The sequence below is a fragment of the Petromyzon marinus genome, assembly GCF_048934315.1.
Source record: "Petromyzon marinus isolate PM22_M1 ecotype Great Lakes invasive population chromosome 78 unlocalized genomic scaffold, UKy_Petmar_22M1.pri1.0 chr78_unloc.1, whole genome shotgun sequence".
NCBI classification, from domain to species: Eukaryota; Metazoa; Chordata; class Hyperoartia; order Petromyzontiformes; family Petromyzontidae; genus Petromyzon; species Petromyzon marinus.
In genome coordinates this window covers 367,968-394,287 of record NW_027422625.1, presented here as the reverse complement: position 1 = coordinate 394,287, position 26,320 = coordinate 367,968, and the positions used below count along the sequence as shown (strand labels likewise).

At 45.3% G+C, this 26,320-nt stretch overlaps 1 protein-coding gene across 9 annotated transcripts; it reads right to left on the bottom strand.

The window, feature by feature from the left end:
• LOC116938415 (uncharacterized) lies at positions 1-25,470 on the bottom strand. Of its 9 annotated transcripts, none has more exons than XM_076058722.1 (5): positions 24,904-25,008; positions 24,526-24,589; positions 21,501-21,623; positions 15,823-15,893; positions 1-2,395 (listed from the first exon to the last, which is right to left on the bottom strand). In XM_076058722.1, the coding sequence occupies exon 5, from the start codon at positions 2,365-2,367 to the stop codon at positions 1,306-1,308; it is 1,062 nt and encodes a 353-aa protein (XP_075914837.1). In that variant the 5' UTR covers positions 2,368-2,395; positions 15,823-15,893; positions 21,501-21,623; positions 24,526-24,589; positions 24,904-25,008; the 3' UTR covers positions 1-1,305. The 9 variants fall into 9 exon arrangements, with proteins under 9 accessions (XP_075914837.1, XP_075914840.1, XP_075914838.1 ...); XM_076058725.1 differs by having other exon boundaries at positions 21,543-21,623; XM_076058723.1 differs by lacking the exon at positions 24,904-25,008 and adding an exon at positions 24,753-24,885.
• Between the last annotated feature and the right edge of the window lie 850 nt (positions 25,471-26,320).

Sequence of the window (26,320 nt, the reverse complement as noted above, 5' to 3'; positions counted from 1 at the left end):
ATGAATTAGCTTTTAATGAAGAAATACAATTATCTAATTCAAAAACATAATACAGTACAAAGTTGTTTCATTTTCAAACTTCAAAACGGAGCATCGGGAGCTTGCGGGGAGGCGCCGTTCGTGTGCAATTCTTTTCGTGACTTTCCTGGCCCCAGGCCGTAAATGGTTGTGAGGGGCGCCGCAGGCGGTCAGGCTTGCTCCAACCCTCGGTTGTGAACATCCAGACGTTAATCAGCAAGGACCATTTCTCGTGCTAATTCGACAAAACCTACGTCAACACGTAATACAAAATTATAATTCGTGTTGTAGAGAATGTATCTCCTCTATGTGTAACTTTTGAGTGGTATGCCTTGTAACTGATAAATGATCCGAGTGTGCTGCCTATTTAAAAAAACAATGAGTTGCTCCAGAGGGAGATGCTTCCTGAAAACACAAAAACACCCTTTGACCTGTATCACAAGAACAATGAGTCTCACCCGAGTTATCTGTACAGGTTACTTCCAAAACACACACTTTGTCCAAGCATCACTTATTCAATGTTTGACCCTCATAGGCAAAATGTTATATGTGCGCACACAATCAGACAAGTATTCATTCTAAATTATTGACAGGAATATTAACAAAATTGAAATACTGCACTGAAATATACTGCATCAGGTTACATCGTACTAACAAGAAGCTATTTTAAAACATACACACCGTATGCTTAACAATGTATATACAACATTCTATTGTGTCATTCAAAACGAGTAGACCATTGCCTGCTGGCATCTGGGTCAAAATGTACCAAATTCTAAACATTACCTACAAACTCCACAACTGAGATGCCACATCAACCATCGCCCCCTACTGACAGGCTCTTGTCCACATGCAGGCCGGTGCAGGGCCACCACCTTGTGCCACACAGGGGCAGCTACTACTTGGGGATGCTCTTCGAGTGTTTGAGACGAGATACGACGCAAAACTCCGAATTGCCAGAGGCGATAAAGCAAGCACCATATAAATGCAATTATGATAACATAGTCAACGCTTGGGAGCTTATTGGCATTCGCTCCTGGTTAGAGATCTACCCAACCCACAGGTCCACAAAGACTGGCCACTGTTACCCTGCTGGTTGATCCTAGGAATTGAGTGTTCAACTTCACATTCTTGTCATTAAAGGCCTGTGACAAAGGTGCATCTATTGCAGCGACATCGTCTCAAGCTTACACATCTACCGGGTCTCCATTTGACTTTGTATTGTCTCGGAGGAAGTCCACCCACACTTCCACTTCCACGAACTGCTGGGAGTTGCCTCGCTCTGCCTCAGTCAGAATTATCCTCCTGCTTCACGTTGCCTCCATCAATGTGAAGGTCCGATTTTGGAGTTGAATCTTCATCTTCACATTTGACCTTCACTTCTTCGCTCTTCACCATCACTTCTTCACATTTGACCTTCACTTCTTCGCTCTTCACCATCACTTCTTCACATTTCACCTTCACTACTTCGCTCTTCATCATCACTTCTTCACATTTCACCTTCACCTCTTCATATTTTACCTCGATACCTTTAAAAGTGTCCAGGCTGGGATTTTCTTCCGGTTCTTGTTTCATGAGGGATGGGCTCATTGCGGCACTTTGACTTTCACAAGCTGATTTCAGACTCCACTCCTTGTGGATCTTCTGATGCTTTTGAGATCTCTGGTGTACATGAAGATTTGATGAATGTGCAAATGCCTTCCCACACACACTGCACTTGAAGGGTTTTTCTCCCGTGTGTGTTCTCTGGTGTTCTACAAGAGTACATGACTGTGCAAACGCCTTCCCACACACACTGCACTTGAAGGGTTTCTCTCCCGTGTGTGTTCTCTTGTGTGCTACAAGAGCAGATGAATCTGTAAACGCCTTCCCACACACACTGCACTTGAAGGGTTTCTCTCCCGTGTGAGTTCTCTTGTGTGTTACAAGAACAGATGACTGTGCAAACGCCTTCCCGCACACACTGCACTTAAAGGGTTTCTCTCCCGTGTGAGTTCTCTGGTGTGTTACAAGAACAGATGACTGCGCAAACCCCTTCCCACAAACACTGCACTTGAAGGGTTTTTCTCCCGTGTGTGTTCTCTGGTGTTTTTTAAGAGTAGATGACTGTGCAAACGCCTTCCAACACACACTACACTTGAAGGGTTTGTCTCCCGTGTGTGTTCTCTGGTGTGCTACAAGACTTGATGACAGTGTAAACGCCTTCCCACACACACTGCACTTGAAGGGTTCATCTCCTGTGCGAGTTATCTGGTGCCGTGTCAAATCTCCAGTACGATCCGGGTTGTTTTCACGCCGGACGCATTTCTGCCTTTTTGCACCGAGCCGCGCCGAGTGCCTTTGCTCCATGAGACAAATTCTGCAGAGGAAGCGACAGCTGCAGAGAGAAAAAAAAATATCCACACCATCTACACGTCAGTATCGATGCACAGAGGAATGCATACACACAGTCACACGTGACTTACATGTCTATACTTATTCATATATTCATGTTGTAGTGAAAAAGCGTCCCAAATTCATCACACGGGCTGTTATGGCACACAATGAGTGGGCAAATGTCACAATCGTGCCTGGAAGCCCTCGTATCTTCAAAATGAATGTTAACCCAAAACTCCGAGCACACAATTTCGGCTTTCTGGCTTCAAAAGGAACATTTATGAAAGCTAAATTCAGCTGACATAGCAAAGGGTGTTGAAAATAATACTATTTGTGTTATGCAGAAATGCATAAATTAATGTTCAATTGCAACTTAGAGGTGTGAAGCCAGGCACAGATGTCCTTGAATGCTGGGATGAACAGTTCCGACTTCAGCTGCACGTTTGATGTGATAACTTCCTGACTCCATTCTTACAAAGAGTTCCGGAGAAAAAATAAATAAACTACTGTTTTGCGATAACCGCCATACTCTAATAGAGTTAATAGACTTTACTGCAAATACAAACTTGACACTGTCACGCACTCAGAGGTGGAGCCAGGATTTTCAGGTAGGGGGGGCAACCCCTCCAGCAATGAAAAATGAGAGGAGTTGTTAGTAAGTAGAGAGTTGTTAGTAAGGAGTTGTTAGTAAGTAAAGAGTTGTTAGTAAGTAAGGAGTTGTTAGTAAGGAGTTGTTAGTAAGTAGGGAGTTGTTAGTACGTAAAGAGTTGTTAGTAGGGAGTTGTTAGTAAGTAGGGAGTTGTTCGTAAGGAGTTGTTACTAAGGACTTGTCCCTTATATTCTTAGCTCTTTCGGTAAAGTCACGTTGAAGGGAAACAATAAAATAATAAAATATATATATAAAACAATAAAAATTCTCACGACGTTTCGACCATAACACAAACGGTTGTGTTATGGTCGAAACGTCGTGAGAATTTTTATTGTTTTATATATATTAGTATTTTATTGTTTCCCTTCAACGTGACTTTACCGAAAGCACTAAGAATATGAATGACTGCAGTCACGAAAGCTTTAAATCAAAATTTGACTTGTCCCTTGCTTTTTAATCAATGCGTGTGAAAGGCATCACGCTCGCTGAAGGTGTTTGCCATCAGGGAAGTCGTGCACTGTATACGCAACTGCGCACAATTCTGTGAGTCGCTTGTAACTGCTTTGCCGTTAATTATTGCCAATTATGGACTCGGACTGTTGTCCTCTCATAGAGTCCCTGGCACGTAATAATGCCACACGGTGGCAGTGGGGGTCGCAAAATGCTGATTTATCTATATATATGAAAGGGAAATATGTGGATATGTGTGTCTGTTCGAAATGTTTAGCAAACTTCCCAACATGCTACACACTTGAGACTTGGCATGTCGGTAAGTTCCATATTGTACACAACGTAAAAATAATAAAAATAGACTTTTAAATTCTGGGTGGGGGAATGACCATGAAGTTTGTGGAGTCAACCCGCAACACACCTGAGTTAAGCGCTCTGTAATGTTTACCCCTACCATATGGCTCTTCGTGCGCTGTACTTCTAGGAGGTGTTAACAGCGTGCCGGGAGATTTTAGGTGGCGCTTCGCTCCTGGCCGATGAAGCCATTGGCTTCTCGGAGTTTCAATACATATCCGTGCGAAGAACGGGTACAACGGCTATCTTAAATATAAAGCAGAACATTACACCTGTTTGTGTGACGCAGCAAAACCTCTCCAACGCTGTGCTCTGGCGTCATGAAATTTTCACAGCTCATGCTGTCTGGAATTTCTAAGTGAACGCGACTATTTTCAGCTCGCCACGTCATTCCCTTCCCGAGTGGCCAAAATCGACCTTGTGTAGAAGTGGATTAAGGTTAAATTTCCTTGAGTGAAAACATCCGATTTAGGTTACTTGATTTGTTTCGGCTTTTTTCCTTCGTGCGAGCATCAACATTTCCGGGTTTTTCAGTGAAATATAAGGGCATATGAAATGTATCCAAGACAAGAATCCAAGTCCCGGGCGAAGCCGGGTAGTGAAGCTAGTTACTAATAAACCCCAAGGATCCGATCGAAATTAGGGATTTCGATCGGATCGTTGGGGAGGAACGTGCCACCCCACCCCCACTGGCTCCACCACTGTCACACACTGGCATGATTCACAGGTCGTGGTGTGTCCAGACCCACGCCTGGCCACCTTCACCTGCTCAGTATTAATGCTTCCTCACTCCACCAAGTAATTCATTGAGGATAAATCAACACAGCCGAGGCTGCCTGTCTCTCTCACTCTCCCCGTGGTCGCATGGATTTCCTTCCCGATCCCCGGGGTTTCCTCTCCACATGTAGAGAGTGAACACGGCCACGCGCCCAAAGTGAACACTGCCATGCATCCAGAGTGAACACCGCCACGCGTCTAGAGTGAACACTGCCACGCGTCTAGATTGAACACCGCCACGCGTCTAGAGTGAACACCGCCACGTGTCTAGAGTGAACACCGCCACGCATCTAGAGTGAACACCGCCACTCGTCTAGAGTGAACACCGCCACGCGTCCAGAGTGAACACCGCCACACGTCTAGAGTGAACACCGCCACGCTGTTGACAAGCCCCACCTTGTTGTTATTGTTGTTGTGGGCAGGTCGCTTCTGAAAACAAGAGCGGTACAGCAGCTCAACGCGGGCGTAGCCTGGTAAAAAAATAAAAAAAACTGTGAATATTTAAAACAAAACAAAGTTACAGAGTAGCAAGGCAGGTGAAGAGAAATTAAAACTTAAGCAATATACTCTTTGGTTCTTTCGGTAAAGTCACGTAGAAAAAATTAAAGAAGTGAAATAATAGTTTCAGTTTCATTTATTTGGTATAGCCCTGTGAGCCATTCGGCTCTTGAATCGGGTGCAACTGCAACAATCAAAAAACTTAAACATGAACAAGAAAACATCTTGAAGTGACAATGTGACTCTGCAAACAGAAAATCCAGGGAAAAACAGCAAAATATTCCACAAAAAGCACCGTACACCATCGCTGTATGCAAATAGCATACAACGTTTCGATTGCAACACAAGCAATCATCATCAGGTACAAGTGATAGAGAAAACAAACCTAGTAAACTTAGAAACGTAATGCAATACAACACAGAGAGTCGGCTAACAGTCAACACCCCACCTGGTTGATAACGTTCTTCTAAAGATTGCTCAATTTGAGAGAGAGGCAAAACACAGACACGGAGACACGTAGACAGAGAGAGATAACACAGAGACACACAGAGAGAGACACACACATAGGCACACAGAAATACAACGCCTCTGTGTCGAGGCCTTAAATAGAGAGAGGGGGGTAGAGAAATTAGCAAGTCAATGCAAGGCCGTAGCCATGGAGTCAACATTGGGGGGGACCAAATCTTCCAGGGGGTCTGGGAACCCCCCCCAGAAAAAAATGTAAATTTGAAAACTTATTTCATGCCATTTCCTGCGTAAAATATTAACAAATTTCACTAACACATGGGATGGATTTTGTATTATTTGATACAATCATGTCTAATATTGTATTGTATTACATTGCTCTGTTTTTACTTTTTTAACTTTTCTTGTTTCATAGTATGTAATGGCAGAGATTAGGGATTCATAAAGTACAACGCAATCATATAAACAGAAATCTATGCATTGTTATATGAAGACAAGTCCAGATTTTGTGGCCAAGGTTTAGCAAATTGTTGTTTTTATTAACATAGCATAGCAATTATTATTTAGAAAACATTTTTATAGCAATATTATATATTATATATTGCTATAAAAATATATTGGGGGGGGGGACATTTTGAGCATATTTGATAATTGGGAGGGTTGTGTCCCCTAATATATATTATTATAATATATAATTACGGCCTTGTGTCAATGAGAGATTTTGAACTTTGGTGACTGCAGTAAATAATAATAAAACGAGCACACACACAGAGAGAAAGTACACTTAATAAAACTGAGTACAATTAGGAAATGTAATGCAACACAGAGAGTCGGTCAACACACAAGTAACGCATAGCCTGGTTGATTACTTTCTTACAAAGATTGCTCAACTAAGCGAGAGAATTGAAGCAAACGCGATCAGGCGAGGGCAGGAGGCAAGATCCCACGTGGCTAGGCCCAGCGCTGTAAAGTTCCAACCTGGACATCGCTTCCAAGCTTGCTGCTACTCAAACAACCACCACCACAACCACAACAACCACCACCACAACCACCACAACAACAACCACAACCACCACAACAACAACCACCACAACAACAACAACCACAACAACCACCACCACAACAACAACCACCACAACCACCACCACAACAACCACCACCACAAACACAACAACCACAACAACCACCACAACCACCACAACCGCGATGAGAATTTCTCACCTCGGATTTCAGTTCACGCGCGGAGCGGCAGATTCCTGTTACTTCGTGACGTCACGTGGCAGCAGGAGGTGACATGACGTCACTTGCGGGGAACAAGACACTCCCCTCTCGCAACGAGCGGGTCTTAATTTAAATAAATTACGTTGGAGTAGCTTTGCCCAAATAAGGATTGTACTTGAACAGACAACGGAAGTGACTCAGGCAGAGGGGACGTCATGCTCAAGGGCACGGTGGACGGGGTGGGGTGAACACCTTGGTGACATGACGTCACTAGCGAGGTACACCTCCCCCTGGCGTTTCACGCCGATGAGGTAATGCTGAGTGGTGACGGTGACGTCACAGAGCAGGATTCATTTTCCATTGCTCCCTCCCTTGATCAGAGACCCCTTGGGTGTGTGAGCTCAGCAACAACAACGTGGGCATTATTGTGTACACACACAGTGTGTGTGTGTACACTGTGTGTGTGTGTACACTGTGTGTGTATGTACACTGTGTGTGGGTACGCTGTGTGTGTACACTGTGTGTACACTGTGTGTGTGTACACTGTGTGTACACTGTGTGTGTGTGTACACTGTGTGTGTGTGTACACTGTGTGTATACACTGTGTGTGTGTGTGTACACTGTGTGTGTGTACACTGTGTGTGTGTGTACACTGTGTGTGTGTGTGTACACTGTGTGTGTGTACATTGTGTGTGTACACTGTGTGTGTGTGTACACTGTGTGTGTGTACACTGTGTGTGTGTATACTGTGTGTGTTCACTGTGTGTGTGTGTACACTGTGTGTGTGTACACTGTGTGTGTACACTGTGTGTGTGTACACTGTGTGTGTACACTGTGTGTGTGTACTGTGTGTGTACACTGTGTGTGTACTGTGTGTGTGTACACTGTGTGTGTGTACAGTGTGTGTGTGTGTACACTGTGTGTGTTTACACTGTGTGTGTGTACACTGTGTGTGTACACTGTGTGTGTGTACTGTGTGTGTACACTGTGTGTGTACTGTGTGTACACACTGTGTGTGTGTACACTGTGTGTGTACACACTGTGTGTGTACACTGTGTGTGTACTGTGTGTGTGTACACACTGTGTGTGTACACTGTGTGTGTGTACACACTGTGTGTGTACACTGTGTGTGTACTGTGTGTGTGTACACACTGTGTGTGTACACTGTGTGTGTGTGTACACTGTGTGTGTACACTGTGTGTGTGTACACTGTGTGTGTACACTGTGTGTGTGTACTGTGTGTGTACACTGTGTGTGTACACTGTGTGTATACACTGTGTGTGTGTACACTGTGTGTGTGTACACTGTGTGTGTACACACTGTGTGTGTGTACACTGTGTGTACACTGTGTGTGTACACTGTGTGTACACTGTGTGTGTGTGTACACAGTGTGTGTGTACACTGTGTGTACACTGTGTGTGTACACTGTGTGTGTGTACACTGTGTGTGTGTACACTGTGTGTGTACACACTGTGTGTGTGTACACTGTGTGTACACTGTGTGTGTACACTGTGTGTACACTGTGTGTGTGTGTACACAGTGTGTGTGTACACTGTGTGTACACTGTGTGTGTACACTGTGTGTGTGTACACTGTGTGTGTGTACACTGTGTGTGTACACACTGTGTGTGTACACTGTGTGTACACTGTGTGTGTACACTGTGTGTACACTGTGTGTGTGTGTACACAGTGTGTGTGTACACTGTGTGTGTGTGTACACAGTGTGTGTGTACACTGTGTGTGTGTACACTGTGGGGGGACGCAGTCATCTCAGTCAGTTGACCAATGGCATCTTTCATCAATTTATTATTTCCCAAAAAATGTTTTTCTTTTTTGTTTTCTATTTGCGTAACTTTACTGAAAGAACCAAGAATATGGTAGCACATTCTCTATTTATGGCAGAGGTTCAAGGTTCAAATCCGACAGACACATCTGGCTACCCCAGTAACATTCACCACAATATGCGCAGTCTGCTTCACGGCAGCTGTAAAACAGCGTTGTGTCATTCACAACGCACAGGTCATTGCATATTCTTAGTTTTTTCGGTAATGTCACGTTGAAGAGAAACAACAAAATAATAAAATATATATAAAACAATAAAAAATTCTCACGACGTTTCGACCATAACTCAAACGGTCATCTTCAGGTGTGTTGGTTTGCATACATTTATTTTTAAACGGCGCATTTATTTATTTATAAAAAACGTTAGCGTCACGCGCAGCGATTGGCAGTTTACCCAGGACTAGTCCATCTATATTTTGAAAAGAGGAGGGGGGAGACGAAATTTTTTATAATGTATGCTGTCTGAAAGCCACTGTAAGCGTGAACAATCAATTAAGAACTGAAATGGTTTATCAAATCTTTCCAATGATTGCTAAGATAGAATCCATCTTCTCGGTTGAAATTGTCTCTGTGCTTGTATATGTGGATAGCCTCATGAACGAATCTCTCATGGAAGCCAGATGGCTTACAAAGAACCTCTGTCTTGGAAAAGTCAATGGCATGTGAGCCTACTGAATTAGAACAATGATCTGCTACAGCCGAGGTGTTGGTCCTACCGTGTTTAAGGTCTGCTTTGTGTTCACGAATGCGGTCCGAGACATGGCGTTTGGTTTCTCCAATGTAACTACTACCACAGAGGCAACTTAGTTTGTAGACACCGGGTATTGTATGTCCGGAATCACATCTTTTACAGACGGAACCAGATCACGGATTTTATGTAATGTGTTGAAACGGACCTGGATCTTGTGTTTATTCAAGATTTTGGAGATCTTTTTTCTGATCCCAGCAATGTAGGGTAAAGTGATGGTTTTGAAAGGCTCCTCAAGAGGGTTCTTCTTCATGGTTTGAGTGATAGCTTTGCGGATTGTATAGTCGGAGTAACCATTAGCCCTAAGAGCTTGGTGTACGTGCTTGAGTTCACTGCTTATGTGTTCCTGGTCGGATATGCATTGGGCTCTATGATACAGAGTCTTGATGAGAGAATTCTTCTGTGATGGATGGTGGTGGGAATCCGGTTTCAGATAAGCATCCGTATGGGTAGCTTTCCTGTAGACAGAGTGGCTCATTGAACCATCAGGTCTCTTTTTAATTAGGACATCCAAAAAAGGTATCTTGCCATCTATTTCGACTTCCATGGTAAATCTGATGGCTGGGTGTATGGAATTGATGTGGTCGAAGAATTGGTCTAGAGCAGGCCGGCCATGTGGCCAGATGACAAAAGTGTCATCCACGTACCTCTTCCATAAGGTTGGGCGCAGAGTGGCAGTCTGGATGGCGTCAGTCTGAAATTTCTCCATGAAAATGTTAGCTATAACTGGAGAAAGGGGGGAGCCCATTGGGGTGCCCTCAGTTTGTTTGTAGAAAGTTCCATTCCAAGTGAAGTATGTATTGGTTAAACAGTGTCTCACCAGGGGGGGTACCTCAGTGTTTAGTCCTTGATGAACCAAGTCTTCAATGATTGCAATGGTGTCAGGTACAGGAACCTTGGTGAATAAGGAAACTACATCAAAACTGACAAGCAGGTCGTCTGGGGACAGGGAAATGCCTTTGATTGTCGATACCAGGTGAGTAGAATTTAGTACCGCAGAGGTGGTTTTTCCAGTGAAAGGTCGCAGTATATCAGTAAGAAAATGTGCCAGTTTATAGGTGGGGGAGTTGATAGTAGAGACGATGGGACGAAGGGGTGTATCTTCTTTGTGTATCTTTGGAAGGCCATATAATCTTGGTGGTCTGGCAGCAGAGGGTTTCAACGATAACTCTTTGGTCTGATCAATTAATGCTGTTGAATTAGATGATTTTGTTCGTTTTGAAGGCCGCTTGTGTTGTGGCCGAAATGTCGTGAGAATTTTTATTGTGCTATTTTATTTTATCAATTATTTTATTCTCATTCTACGTGACTTTACCGAAAGAACATGAATCCTTGCAGTCACAAAAGCTTTAAATCGAAGCCTCCCTTCTATCGCAGCCTGTACACTCCGGGCTCTGCTACCCACGGGTCCCTTAGCCCGGCGTTAAGGGAAGACTGGACGACCCGTTCCAGCCAGGGTACGGGAGCTCACCTCTGGTCCGCTACAACCCGGCTCTAACAAGAGCCTCGGTTGAGGGTCCCCAGGTGCTGGTCCAGTCTTCAGGTCTTCGGATGTCTTCAGGCTTGAGTTGGTGAACACTGCCCAGCCCGTCCAAAGGGGTGGGCTTTTAACCCCAGGTCAAGGTCATCCATCCCCTCCTGACCCCCCCCCCCCCCTCTCAGAACCTTCTGGAAGGTCTTATCTTAAGGGGCCTTAGGGACGGGTGGGGGGTCAGGGGTGTTAGTCTCCGGTCACGGGGGGTGCGGGGGGGAGCAGGGGTTTAACCTTTGGTCGACCCCTACGCACCTCGCTCTCTCTCTCGGCTGCTCCCTGTTGACCCGTGAACGTGGTGGCAGGTCAGCTTACAGCGCCTTGTTATGGCGCTTACACACAACTTCGTGACTAACGCTGCACGTTCCGTCGTTTTCATGCAGGGGGCGCTGCAAACCTACACACCCCCTGCATGAACGACGGAGGCGCAGGGACAGACGTTCGATCTGCAGACGGCGGTCTTGTCGCACGTCCAGCTCTGTGTCGCCTCATCTCGATCCCGCGATCCCAACCAGGTGAAAGTCCGCATCGAACCGAACCCCCGGCAAGGCCATCTACTTAACGACGAGAGGAAATTCACACGAAATGTCGTTTTCAATGAATAAGCTTTTAATGAAGAAATACAATTATCTAATTCTAATGAGTGTTGTTGTGGATAATGTATCTACTAGATGTGCTCTGCCTTGTAACCGATTACAAATCTGTACTAAAAATGAATTTCAAATGTAGTCTCTTAAAATTATCTCCTTGCTATGAAGCAGATCGGCAGACACGACATCTTTCATTTATCGATCTCTCCACGAAACAAAGGAATGTTTTACACAAACTATAACTAGCACAGCCTTCTGGGAGTGCAATATTGATTCAGTGCAAGCCACATGTGGACCCTTATTGGTGCACAGCGTCTCAACAGCAGCCGAGCTTGCTTCAACCGTTACGGACATCCAGACGTTAATCAGCAAGGACCATTTCTTGTCCTAGTTAGAAAAAAATCTACGTCAACATGTAATACAAAATTATAATTCGTGTTGTCGAGAATGTATCTGCTCTACGTGGAACTTTTGAGTGGTATGCCTTGTAACTGATGAATGATCCGAGTGTGCTCCCTATTTCAAAGACAATGAGTTGATCCGGAGAGAGATGCTTCCTGAAAACACAAAAATACCCTTTGCCCTGTATCACAAGAACAATGAGTCTCACCTGAGTTATCTGTACAGGTTACTTCCAAAACATACACTTTGTCCTAACATCACTTATTCAATGTTTGACCCTTATAGACAAAATGTAACATGTATGCACGCAATCAGACAAGTATTCATTCTAAATTATTGAGTCATTTTAACTAAATGTTATAACTGCACTGAAATATGCTGTATCAGGTTACATCGTATTAACATTAAGATATTTTTAAAAAAACACACCGTCTGCTTAACAGTGTATGTACAAGATACTATTGTGTCAATCAAAACGATTAGGCCATTGTATGCTGGCGTTTGGGTCAAGATGTATCAAATTCTAAACATTACCTACAAACTCCACAACCGAGATGCCACATCAAACATCGCCCCCTACTGACAGGCTCTTGTCCACATGCAGGCCGGTGCAGGGCCACCACCTTGTGCCACACAGGGGCAGCTGCTACTTGGGGGTGCTCTTCGAGTGTTTGAGACGAGATACGATACAAAACTCCGAATTGCCAGAGGCGATTAAGCAAGCACCATATAAATGGAATTAATAGACTCTAGTGAATGCTTGGGAGCTTATTGGCTATCGCTCCTGGTTAGAGATCTACCCAACCCACAGGTCCACAAAGACTGGCCACTGTTACGCTGCAGGTTGCACCTAGGAATTGAGTGTTCAACTTCACATTCTTGTCATTAAAGGGCTGTGACAAAGGTGCATCTATTGGAGCGACATCGTTTCCAGCTTACACATCTACAGGGTCTCCATTTGACTTTGCATTGTCTCGGAGGAAGTCCACCCACACTTCCACTTCCACAAACTGCTGGGAGTTGCCTCGCTCTGCCTCACAGTCAGAATTCTCCTCCTGCTTCATGTTGCCTCCATCGATGTGAAGGTCCGATTTTGGAGTTGAATCTTCATCTTCACATTTTACCTTCACTTCTTTGCTCTTCACCATCACTTCTTCACATTCCACCTTCACTACTTCATGTTTCACCTCGATCCCTTTAAAAGTGTCCAGGCTGGGATTTTCTTCCAGTTCTTGTTTCATGAGGGATGGGCTCATTGCGGCACTTTGACTTTCACAAGCTGATTTCAGACTCCACTCCTTGTGGATCTTCTGATGCTTTTGAGATCTCTGGTGTACATGAAGATTTGATGAATGTGCAAACGCCTTCCCACACACACTGCACTTGAAGGGTTTTTCTCCCGTGTGTGTTCTCTGGTGTTTTTTAAGAGTAGATGACTGTGCAAACGCCTTCCCACACACACTGCACTTGAAGGGTTTCTCTCCTGTGTGTGTTCTCCGGTGTGCTACAAGATTAGATGAATGTGCAAACGCCTCCCCACACACACTGCATTTGAAGGGTTTATCTCCTGTGTGTGTTCTCCGGTGTGCTACAAGATTTGATGACTGTGTAAACGCCTTCCCACACACACTGCACTTGAAGGGTTTATCTCCCGTGTGTGTTCTCCGGTGTGCTACAAGATTTGATGACTGTGTAAACGCCTTCCCACACACACTGCACTTGAAGGGTTTATCTCCTGTGCGAGTTCTCTGGTGCCGTGTCAAATCTCCAGTACGATCCGGATTGTTTTCACGCCGGTCGCATTTCTGCCTTTTTGCACAGAGCCGCGCCGAGTGCCTTTGCTCCATTAGACAAATTCTGCAGAGGAAGCGACAGCTGCAGAGAGAAAAAAATATATATCCACACCATCTACACGTCAGTATCGATGCACAGAGGAATGCATACACACAGTCACATGTGACTTACATGTCTATACTTATTCATATATTCATGTTGTAGTGAAAAAGCATCCCAAATTCATCACACGGGCTGTTATGGCACACAATGAGTGGGCAAATGTCACAATCGTGCCTGGAAGCCCTCGTATCTTCAAAATGAATGTTAACCCAAAACTCCGAGCACACAATTTCGGCTTTCTGGCTTCAAAAGGAACATTTATGAAAGCTAAATTCAGCTGACATAGCAAAGGGTGTTGAAAATAATACTATTTGTGTTTTGCAGAAATGCATAAATTAATGTTCAATCGCAACTTAGAGGTGTGAAGCCAGGCACAGATGTCCTTGAATGCTGGGATGAACAGTTCCGACTTCAGCTGCACGTGTGCTGTGATAACTTCCTGACTCCATTCTTACAAAGACTTTAATGCAAATACAAACTTGACCCTGTCACACACTCAGAGGTGGAGCCAGGATTTTCAGGTAGATGGGGCAACCCCTTCAGCAATGAAAAATGTTGGGAGTTGTTAGTAAGTAAGGAGTTGTTAGTAAGGAGTTGTTAGTAAGTAAGGACTTGTCCCTTGATTTTGATTCAACGCGGGTGATCGGCATCGCGCTCGCTGAAGGTGTTTGTCATCAGGGAAGTCGTGTACTGTATACGCAACTGCGCACAATTCTGTGAGTCGTTTGTAACTGCTTTGCTATTAATTATTGCCAATTATGGAGTCCCTGGCACGTAATAATATGTCACACGGTGGCAGTGGGGGTCGCAAAATGCTGATTTATCTATATATATAAAAGTGAAATGTGTGGATACGTGTGCCTGTTCGAAATGTTTAGCAAACTTCCCAACAGGCTACACACTTGAAATTTGGCATGTGGCGAGGTTCCATACTGTACACAATGTAAAAAGTATAAAAATAAACTTTGGCATTTTGGGGGAGGGGTGGGGGAAATGACCATGGAGTGTGTGACGTCAACCCGCAACACACCTGAGTTAAGCGCTCTGCAATGCTTACCCCTACCATATGGCTCTTCGTGCGCCGTACTTCTAGAGCTGTTAACAGCGTGCCGGGAGATTTTAGGTGGCGCTTCGCTCCTGGCCGATGAAGCCATTGGTTTCTCGGAGTCTCAATACAAATCCGTGCGAAGAACGGGTAGAACTGCTATCTTAAATATGAAGCAGAAATTACATCAGCTTGTTTGTGTGAAGCAGCAAAACCTATCCAACGCTGAGCTCTGGCGTCATGAAATTTTCACAGCTTCTGCTGTTTGGAATTTCTAAGTGAACGCGACTATTTTCAGCTCGCTACGTCATTCCCTTCCTGAGTGGCCAAAATCGACCTCACGTAGAAGTGGGTTAAGGTTGAATTTCCTTGAGTGAAAACATCCGATTTAGGAAACCTGATTTGTTTCTGCTTTTTTCTTTCTTGCAAGCATCGATTTTTTCAGGGTTTTTCAGTGAAAGATAAGGGAATATGAAATTTGAAATTTATCCAAGACAAGAATCCGAGTCCTGGGCGAAGCCGGGAGTGAAGCTAGTTACTAATAAACCCCAATGATCCTATCAAAATTAGGGATTTCAATCGGATTGTTGGGGGGGCACGTGCCACCCCACCCCCACTGGCTCCACCACTGTCACACACTGGCATGGTTCACAGGTGGTGGTGTGTCCAGACCCATGCCTGGCCACCTTCACCTGCTCAGTATTAATGGTTCCTCACTCCACCAAGTAATTCATTGAGGATCAATCAACACAGTCGAAGCTGCGTATCTTTCTCTCTCTCCCCATGGTTGTGTGGATTTCCTTCCCAATACCCGGGTTTCCCCTCCACATGTAGAGTGTGAACACCACCATGCATCTAGAGTGAATACCACCACACGTCTAGAGTGAACACCGCCACACGTCTAGAGTGAACACCGCCACGCGTCTAGAGTGAACACCACCACGCTGTTGACAAGTCCCACCTTGTTGTTGTTGTTGTGGGCAGGTCGCTTCTGAAAACAAGAGCTGTACAGCTGCTCAACGCGGGTGTGGCCTGGTAAAAAAATAAAAATAAGACTGTGAATATTTAAAACAAAACAAAGTTACAGAGTAGCGAGGCAGGTGAAGAGAAATTAAAACTTAAGCAAGATACTCTTCGGTTCTTTCGGTAAAGTCACGTAGAAAAAATAAAGAAGTGAAATAATAGTTTCAGTTTCATTTATTTGGTATAGCCCTGTGAGCCATTCGGCTCTTGAATCGGGTGCAACCGCAACAAACAAAAACATGAACAAGAAAAACATCTTAAAGTGACTGTGACTGTGCAAACAGAAAATCCAGGGGAAAACAGCAAAATATTCCACAAAAATCACCGTACACCATCGCTGTGTGCAAATAGCATACGACGTTTCGATTGCAACACAAGCAATCATCATCAGGTACAAGTGAAAGAGAAAACAAACCTAGTAAACTTAGAAACGTAATGCAATACAACACAGAGAGTCGGCTAACAGTCAACACCCCACCTGGTTGATAACGTTCTTCCAAAGATTGCTCAATTTGAGAGAGAGACAAAACACAGACACGGAGACACATAGACAGAGAGAGATAACACAGAGAGAGACACACAGAGAGAGACACACACATAGGCACACAGAGAAACAACGCCTCTGTGTCGAGGCCTTAAATAGAGAGAGGGGGAGGGTAGAGAAATTAGCAAGTCAATGCAAGGCCGTAGTCATGGAGTCAACATTGGGGGGGACCAAATCTTCCAGGGGGTCTGGGGTCCCCCCCCAGAAAAAAATAAAAATTTGAAAATTAATTTCCTGCCATTTTCCTGTATAAAATATTTTTAAAATTCACCAACACATGGGATGGAATTTATTTTATTTGATACAATAATGTCCAAGAGTGTATTGTATTACATTGCTCTGTTTTTACTTTTTACACCTTTTCTTCTTTCATAGTATGTAATGGCAGAGATTAGGGATTCATAAAGTACAACGCAATCATATAAACAGAAATCTATGCATTGTTATATGAAGACAAGTCCAGATTTTGTGGCCAAGGTTTAGCAAATTGTTGTTTTTATTAACATAGCATAGCAATTATTATTTAGAAAACATTTTTATAGCAATATTATATATTGTATATTGCTATAGCAATATATTGGGGGGGGGGGACATTTTGAGCATATTTGATCATTGGGAGGGTTGTGTCCCCCAATATATATAATTATTATAATATATTATAATTATGGCCTTGTGTCAATGAGAGATTTGGAGCTTTGGTATGTTGTATATATAGGTGTTATGAAAATTGATGAAAATAATGAAAATTAAATGAAATTTGAGATTTGCATAATTTATCCGAAATTATGTTAATTAGTGTAATTACGCGCATAAATTATGCTGATTCGAGAGATAATTGTATTAATTTATGCGAGTGGGCGTGGTTAGGATAATGCAGGTCGTTATGGATTATCAGGTCGAGCCTCGGTGACTAGGATTGTGTTATGAATTGGAATGACGCAATTAGTCGTATGCAGTGACGCAGGCGTTGTGATCGTGAATGAGAGAGAGTCGATTCGACTCTGCTCTTTAATTCCGTATTATCGATAAGGATACGATTACTCTCGATTGAACATTACGAATTATGCGTGTTATGGATTATGTGTGGTGATAGTGTGCTTATGATAGGTCCCCAGGATTCAGATCTCATACGCAGAACAATATTATGCAGAATTTCAGGAAGAATCACACACAAACCTTCTGCTTTAATCAATTTTATTTCTAGCTAACTTTAATTTTTGGATAATATGAAAACTCAATCTCGGGATTTTGGAATTTCAACACAGCGTGAACATGATACCATCACGATTACGTTGTTTCACCTCGATAGCGGCACCTGTGGTTAATTCCCGACGCGTAACGCAATCGATCGGTTGTTGAGAGAGAGATTAAAAACATGCGAACTATTCTATCAAAACCTTAACCTTATAATATGCAAACTCGTATTCTTGAATGATTACACAACACGGCACTCGGTCTTTGATTCGTATCCAATCCTTAACACATTCTGATATGCGAAATTATTATGCTTGAAATCGTCAGCACAGTACCACGGCGATGTTCGTTCATTGATTCATCAACGATTATGCAATTAAAGCGTTCGACTGAAATAATTCTGATTGCCTCATCAACGTAACTCAATGGGTGGCGATGTTTTTCGTTATCAGCTAATAGTTGACGCAGTTATCATGAGTCTTGTATGTTTAATGGGAGGGTTGTTGATTTCTTGCGTTGAGCAAACGCCTAGGTTGATTTCCTTGTCAAAAAAAATGTTTGTTCGTTGTGTAGCGGTGGGGGAGTGAGGAGGGGGGAGAGTGTGGGGGGCATACGAACGACTGCCAGTTTCTGTCCACCGCTGGCTGGATGAGTCAGCACGACGCTCGCCGTCATCGCGCCGATGGGTGTTGAGTGCGGGGCCGCTGCCCTCTCAGCCCTGGTGACGCGAAGTTGCGCGCTGTAGCACGCTGGTGGCACGCTGTTGGCACGCGCTGGTGCTGGTGGCACGCTGGTGGCACGCTGTTGGCACACGCTGGTGCTGGTGGCACGCTGGTGGCGCGCTGTTGGCACGCGCTGGTGCTGGTGCTGATGGCACGCTGGTGGCGCGCGCTCCCTCTCCTTGAAGATGCGCGAACGCGCCCGTGCTGGTTCGCTGACAGCAGTTTCTCTCCACTGCTGGCTGAGCTGCTGCACGCTCTTGCTTGGCGTTGCTGGCCGCGCTCTTTCTCCTTGAAGATGCGCGAACGCGCCCGTGCTGGTTCGCTGACAGCAGTTTCCTCCACTGCTGGATGAGCTGCGCCGGCGCGCGCTCTTTCCGCTGCTGTAGTATCTGACGCTGCGCTCGCGAGCGACAGGTCAAGTTTTTCTTCTGCTGAGTGAGCCGAGTCGCACACGCTCTCTTTGTTGAGGTTGTTGGCGGCTCTCTGACAGCAGGTTTCCTCCACTGCTGTATGACTCAAGTCGCACGCGCTTGGTCACTGGTTTGCTGAAGTTGTTGGCGGCTGCCCAAGCTTTTCCGCTGCTGGTTGAGCCACGTTGCGCGTGCTTGCTTTGTGGAGATGCTCGAGCGCTCTCAGCGCTGATTCGCTGATACTTTGTTGGTGGCTGGCCAAGCTTTTTCTTCAGTTGAGTGAGTTGAGTCGCACGTGCTCTCTCTGTTGAAGTGCGCGAACGCGCCCGTGCTGGTTCGCTGACAGCAGGTTTCCTCCACTGCTGTATGACTCAATTTTGTTGATACATCGCGACTCAGAGATCCTCGCTACTCAGCGAGGCTCGGAGCCAGCCGCTCCATGCGACTGCTCGTCCTGTGGACGTCTTGACTCGCTTTAACTTCACTTGACTCTTGAAAAATGCGGCTGACCGTTATATTCAAAGACAATTCTCTCTGCGCAGTAAAAAAGGGGGGGCGGGGTCTGTGTGTGTGAGTTCGTGTGTGTGTGTGTACAGATGGCTCCTGCGATAACGATCTGTTTGCCCTGGCGTGAAATTCCTCTCTCGCGCTCTTCGGGAGAGACAAAGGTGGTCGGGAGCACCTATCTCTTTATACTTTCGACTTATATTTCTCAAATACCATTTGGTCCCATGTTCGCCACGACTCGTGTTTGTAACTACGTCCTCCCGACACCTCTCGGTTTACCGAGGTTCGAAATGTCATGATGGAATTATTAAAAAGAAAAATAATTTTCATCCTGAGTTTAAGAGGTCCGTTTCCAGATTGTTGGAATCCATATCCCTTGGTTCTGTAAGGTTCTATAATGGAATATCGTTTAAGGTTAACACATTATTATTAATGTTATTTTGCAATTTCTTTAAAACTTGTTTGTCTGGTTGCCGTGTGTGGGGTGGGGTGTGTCTCCTCATCAAACCCGGCTGGCTTTTCCAGATGGCCCCTTGTGATAAGGTTTAATTCCTGCTTCTCCGCGCTGTGAGAGAGACAAAGGTGGTCGGGGTTGCTTGGGATATTGTTTAAACTCTTTCGTAAGTTTGCCCGTTCGCCTCATTCCTTCTCGATAACCTTTGATGTGACTCGGTATTTTGTTTCCAAGCTTTGTTTTAACAGTAAAAGTATTAAAGGTGAAAATCATTTGATAGCGAATTAATTATTGGATAATAATTCACTGATGTATCTGGTGGCCTGGTCTTGATTGGAGTGAGCGCGAGGACCGCTAACTTTAGCTTATTCTTGTTATTGCATTTTAAATTTGAACTGTTGTTTTAAAAAAAATAGTTTAACCCGTGGGCGTCCTCATTTCTGGCTTGCGGAGGGCTTCCCTCTGCGTGACCTCCCTTAGGGCACATCAAACTCTTGTTCATCTGGAGATCTTCGCAGATAGCTGCTAACACCCTCGCCTCGAGAGTTTTATTATTTCTTTATTTATTAATGGCCTGTTTATGACCGACACCTGGTTTTTTGTGTGCCTGGCTTATGGGGTTTATTAATTATTTTGTTTCGTTTGTTAAAAAAAATATGATATATATAACGGCAAATATTATTGTTAATATCAATTTTGAAAAAGGCTCATATACAACAGGTAACTGCAGTAAATAATAATAACACGAGGACACACACACACAGAGAGAGAGAAAGCATACTTAATCAAACAAACTGAGTACATCTTCTTTGGTTCTTTCGGTAAAGTCACGTAGAATGAGAAAATAATAAATTGAAAAAATAAAATAACACAATAATATTTTCACGACGTTTCGGCCACAACACAAGCGGCCTTCATCAGGTGAAGGGACAAGACTGTCTGGTAGGACAGCGCTGGAGTGAAAGAACCACGTTCAGATCACGACCTTTAAGCTGTGTGAGAGGAAACAAAGCACCTTGACAAAGGAATTAGCATAGAATTTAGCATTGAAATGGCTGAGTGATTAGCTTGTGACTGGTCACAGAAATAGCTATGTTAAAGTTAAAGCATACACATCCGCAGTCACAAGCTAATCACTCAGCCATTTCAATGCTAAATTATATGCTAATTCCTTTGTCAAGGCGCTTTGTTTCCTCTCACACAGCTTAAAGGTCGTGATCTGAACGTGGCTCTTTCACTCCAGCGCTGTCCTACCAGACAGTCTCGTCCCTTCACCTGATGAAGGCCGCTTGTGTTGTGGCCGAAACGTCGTGAGAATATTATTGTGTTATTTTATTTTATCAATTTATTATTTTATTCTCATTCTACGTGACTTTACCGAAAGAACCAAAGATGATGAATCATTGCAGTCACGAAAGCTTTAAATCGAAACTGAGTACAATTACGAAATCTAATGCAATGCAACACAGAGAGTCGGTCAACACACAAGTAACGCATAGCCTGGTTGATTACTTTCTTACGAAGATTGCTCAAATAAGCAAGAGAATTGAAGCAAACGCGATCAGGCGAGAGTAGGAGGCAAGACGCCACGTGCTTAGGCCCAGCGCTGTAAAGTTCCAACCTGGACATCGCTTCCAAGCTCGCTGCTACTCAATTGACATCCCTACGAGAGAGAGCGAGGCTCTACCTCGGTAAACAACAACAAACACCACCACAAACACAACAACCACCACAACAACCACCACAAACACAACAACCACCACAACCGCGATGAGAATTTCTCACCTCGGATTTCAGTTTACGCGCGGAGCGGCAGATTCCAGTTACCTCGTGACGTCACGCGGCAGGAGGCGGTGACATGACGTCACTTGCGGGGAACAAGACACTCCCCACCCACAATGAGCGGTTCTGTAAATTAAATAATTTATGTTAATGAGCCTGGCCCATAAGTGGAGGGATGGGGCGTGGGTGCCAAACTCGTCGCAATAAACTCGCGACAGCTTTCACGAATACATTATGTTAATGAGGATTGTACTTGAACAGGATTGTACTTGAACAGATAACGAAAGCGACCCAGGCATGAGTGACGTCACGCTCAAGGGCGCGGTGGACGGGGTGGGGTGAACACCTTGGTGACATTACGTCACTAGCGAGGTACACCTCCCCCTGGCGTTTCACGCCGATGAGGTAATGCTGAGTGGTGACGTCACAGAACGTGGTTGGAGTTTAAGTTGATTTAGATTCATTTTCCATTGCTCCCTCCCTTGAACAGAGACCCCTTGGGTGTGTGAGCTCAGCAACAACGTGGACATTATTGTGTACACACACACAGTGTGTACACTGTGTGTGTGTACACTGTGTGTGTGTACACTGTGTGTGTGTGTACACAATGTGTGTGTGTACACACTGTGTGTACACTGTGTGTGTGTGTACACTGTGTATGTGTACAGTGTGTGTACACTGTGTGTGTGCACAGTGTGTGTGTACACAGTGTGTGTACACAGTGTGTGTGTACACTGTGTGTGTGCACAGTGTGTGTGCACAGTGTGTGTGTACACCGTGTGTACACTGTGTGTGTACACTGTGTTTGTACACTGTGTGTGTACACTGTGTGTGTGCACTGTGTGTGTGTGTGCACAGTGTGTGTGCACAGTGTGTGTGTACACCGTGTGTACACTGTGTGTGTACACTGTGTTTGTACACAGTGTGTGTACACTGTGTGTGTACACTGTGTGTGTGTGTACACTGTGTGTACACTGTGTGTGTACACACACACTGTGTGTACACTGTGTGTGTGTACACTGTGTGTGTGTACACTGTGTGTGTGTGCACAGTGTGTGTACACTGTGTGTGTGTACACAGTGTGTGTACACTGTGTGTGTACACTGTGTGTGTGTGTGTATACTGTGTGTGTGTGTACACTGTGTGTGTGTGCACAGTGTGTGTACACTGTGTGTGTGTGCACAGTGTGTGTACACTGTGTGTGTGTACACAGTGTGTGTACACTGTGTGTGTACACTGTGTGTGTGTGTATACTGTGTGTGTGTGTGTACACTGTGTGTGTGTGCACAGTGTGTGTACACTGTGTGTGTGTACACAGTGTGTGTACACTGTGTGTGTACACTGTGTGTGTGTGTACACTGTGTGTGTGTACACTGTGTGTGTGTGCACAGTGTGTGTACACTGTGTGTGTACACTGTGTGTGTATACTGTGGTGGGCACAGTTATCTCAGTCAGTCGACCAATGGCATCTTTTCATCAATTTATTATTTTCAAATTTTTTTTGTTTTCTACCTACGTGACTTCACCGACAGAACCAACAATATAAATGTTCATCAGCTGCGCCACGCTGTGTGGGAGCTCCCTGGCCTGTCGCTCCGCACGAAGCTGCGTGGAGCCGTCTGGAAGGAAGTTCTCTCAGGCTGACCCCCCCAACGCCTCCACGCAGATTGAGGCGAGCCGAGTGGAGGCGAATTCTATTTTGACTTGAAACTTTCGTGACTGCAGGAATTAATATTCTTGGTTCTTTCGGTAAAGTCACTTAAATAGAACAAAATGACAATTTAAATAAAAAATAAAAAAATTGTGTTTTCTATTTACGTGACTTTACCGAAAGAACCAAGAATATTGTAGCACATTCGCTATTTACTGCAGAGGTTCACGGTTCAAATGCGACAGGCACACCTGGCTACCCCAGTAACAATCACCACGATATGCGCAGTCTGCTTCACGGCAGCTGTAAAACATAGCGCTGTGTCATTCACAACGCACAGGTCATTGCATGTTGGTGTCACGGTCAAAATTGTGGCAATTCCAAACATTATCCAGAAACTACACAAGGGAGATGGCGCGTCAATGATCGCCCCCTACCGACAGACTCATGTCCACGTGCAGGCCGGTGCAGGGCCACCTTGTGCCACACAGGGGCAGCTGCCACTTAGGGAGGGGTCCTTCGATTGTTTGAGATGAGATTCGATACGAGACACCGAGTTGCCGAGGCAGTTAGGCAAGCGACTTATGAGTGCAAATATGATGTTGGTAACGTAGTGAATGCTTGGGAGCTTCATTGTCTCTCGCTCCTGCTGACAGATGTACCCAGCCCACAGCTCCACAGCTACCAGCCGCTCCTACTGTGCAGGTTTGGCTACGTACTGTGCGAAATAAGTTCAATGTACACACAGAGACTCGGAGCAAGTTTGAGTCGCGTGTAGTTGTGGGCGCATGTTGCTACTGACAGTAGTTGAACACGGTTGGAAAGACGCTGACAGAGACACACACAGAGACTGACAAGAGAGAGGTGGACAGACACAGACAAGAGGAACACAGAAAGAAAGATACAGAGACGACAGAGACACAGTCAGCGAGAGAGAGACACAGAGGGGAACAGAGACACAGACGGACAGAGAGATGTTGAATCGAACAAACTTAACTCGCTCCATAGAAAAGAGATTCCTCAATCTTTGCCCATCCCCGGAAGTCGTTCTAGTTTCTATTTATTTCATTGTGTGTGGTGTGTACGTGTAAGCAATGTGGGATATCGATGTACACAGATATGAACAAGATCAGCGGACAAGACGTCTTCCATACACTTTGGTTCTTTTGGTAAAGTCACGGAAGGTAGAAAAAATAAATTAAAATAATAAATCACGACGTTTCGAGCGGTCGTCCTCAGGCGAAAACATCCAGACATTGTCGCAGCAGAAGTCACGTGAGCTACGTCACGTGACTAAGATAAGGTGACCCCCCTCCCCCACACCGTGGCTCGCCCCGCGTCTAGAGTGAACACCGCCACGCTGTTGACGAGCCTCACCTTGTGTGGTGGGCAGGTCGCTTCTGAAAACAAGAGCGGTGTAGCAGCTCAACGCGGGAGTGGCCTGGTAAAAAACAAAGAATACAACACTGTGTGAATATGCAAAGTGACAAAGTAGTGAGCCAGGTCAAGACAAATTTAACTTAAGAGAATGGAAGCGAATGCAATCAGGCGAGGGCAGGAGGCAAGGCCCCGCGTGGCTAGGCCCTGCGCTGTAAAGTTCCAACCTGGACATCGTTTCCAAGCTTGCTGCTACTCAATTGACATCCCTACGAGAGAGAGAGCGAGGCTCTACCTCGGGAAACAACAACCACAACCACCACCACAACAAGCACCATAACCACCACACCCACCACAACCGCGATGAGAATTTCTCACCTCGGATTTCAGTTCACGCGCGGAGCGGAAGCTTCCGGTTAACTCGTGACGTCACGCGTCAGGAGGTGCCGTGACGTCACTTCCGGAGTACAAGTCACACCCCTCCCACATCAAGGGGCTCCTCAACTTGAATAAATTATTCTAATTGGACCGGCCCACACCGGGAGGCGACGTCACGCTCAAGAGCGCGGTGGTCGAGGGTGAGGCGAATACCTTGGTGACATGACGTCACTAGCGAGGCCCACCGCCCCCTCGCGTTTGACGCCGATGAGGTCACGCTGAGCAGTGACGTCCGAGAGCGGGGTTAGAGTTCAAGTTTGTTGACAGAAGGGGAGCTGCAGTGACGTAGTGAGCGCTCCGCTCCCGACCAGCCGAGTTCCATTCCCGCTCGTGGCCAACACCGCCAGTGACGATTTTCTGAACCGGTCCTGAGCCTCCCCTACGTCGACTCAGCCTCAAACGAGTACCCCGGTGCGGTGTGTAAACATCGCCACTAGGGAGACAAAGGCGGCCGGGCGTGGTGCTGGCCACCCACCCCCTCGTGTGCCGTCCCACCCTTAATAGGTGCTCGCAAACATCATTTGCCGCTACATTCTGTGCAGGCTATACGGGGTATCTTTGTGTTAGGTGCTCACTAACTGCACTTGCAACAACATTCTGTCCAGGCTATACGGGGGATCTTTGTCTTTGTGATAGGTGCTCACTAACAGCACTTGCCCCAACAGTCTGTCCAGGCTATACGGGGGATCTTTGTCTTTGTGATAGGTGCTCGCTAACAGCACTTGCCGCTACATTCTGTGCAGGCTACACGGGGGATCTTTGTATTAGGTGCTCACTAACAGCACTTGCCCCAACATTCTGTGCAGGCTATACGGGGGATCTTTGTCTTTGTGTGTTGGGAGCAAGTTTGAGTGGCGTGTAGCCGTGGGAGCTGAACGGGCGCCTGCTGCTCCTGACAGTCGTTGACTTCGGTTGGACAGACGCTGATAGACAGACAGACAAGACAGGCGGACAGACACAGACAAGAGGAACACAGAGACAGAGAAAGATAGACAGAGACAGAGAGACAGGCAGAGAGAGACACACAGAGGCACACAGAGACACAGACGGACAGAGAGATGTTGAATCGAACACACTTAACTCGCTCCATTGAAAGAGATTCCTCAATCGACGGCTTGTGCACCAGATCTTATTTATTCACGATGTACTTACAAAAAAATCCGCAGACTACCTGCTGGGTCTCCTCTCTGTTTCAAAGAACAAATTTGACCTCAGGTCTTCGCTCATTTACCAGCTTCACATTCCCTATTGTCGTACAAAAACTGGTGGAAGGGCCTTTGCTATTGATGCCCCCAGAGTCTTGAATGCTATTGCCAATAAACTGCAACTTGAATTGCTACCAATGAGATCTTCTCTT

Bases quoted from the DNA above. Each gene is read 5' to 3' on its own strand.
- LOC116938415 (XM_076058722.1), bottom strand. From the start codon at position 2,367: ATGGAGCAAAGGCACTCGGCGCGGCTCGGTGCAAAAAGGCAGAAATGC.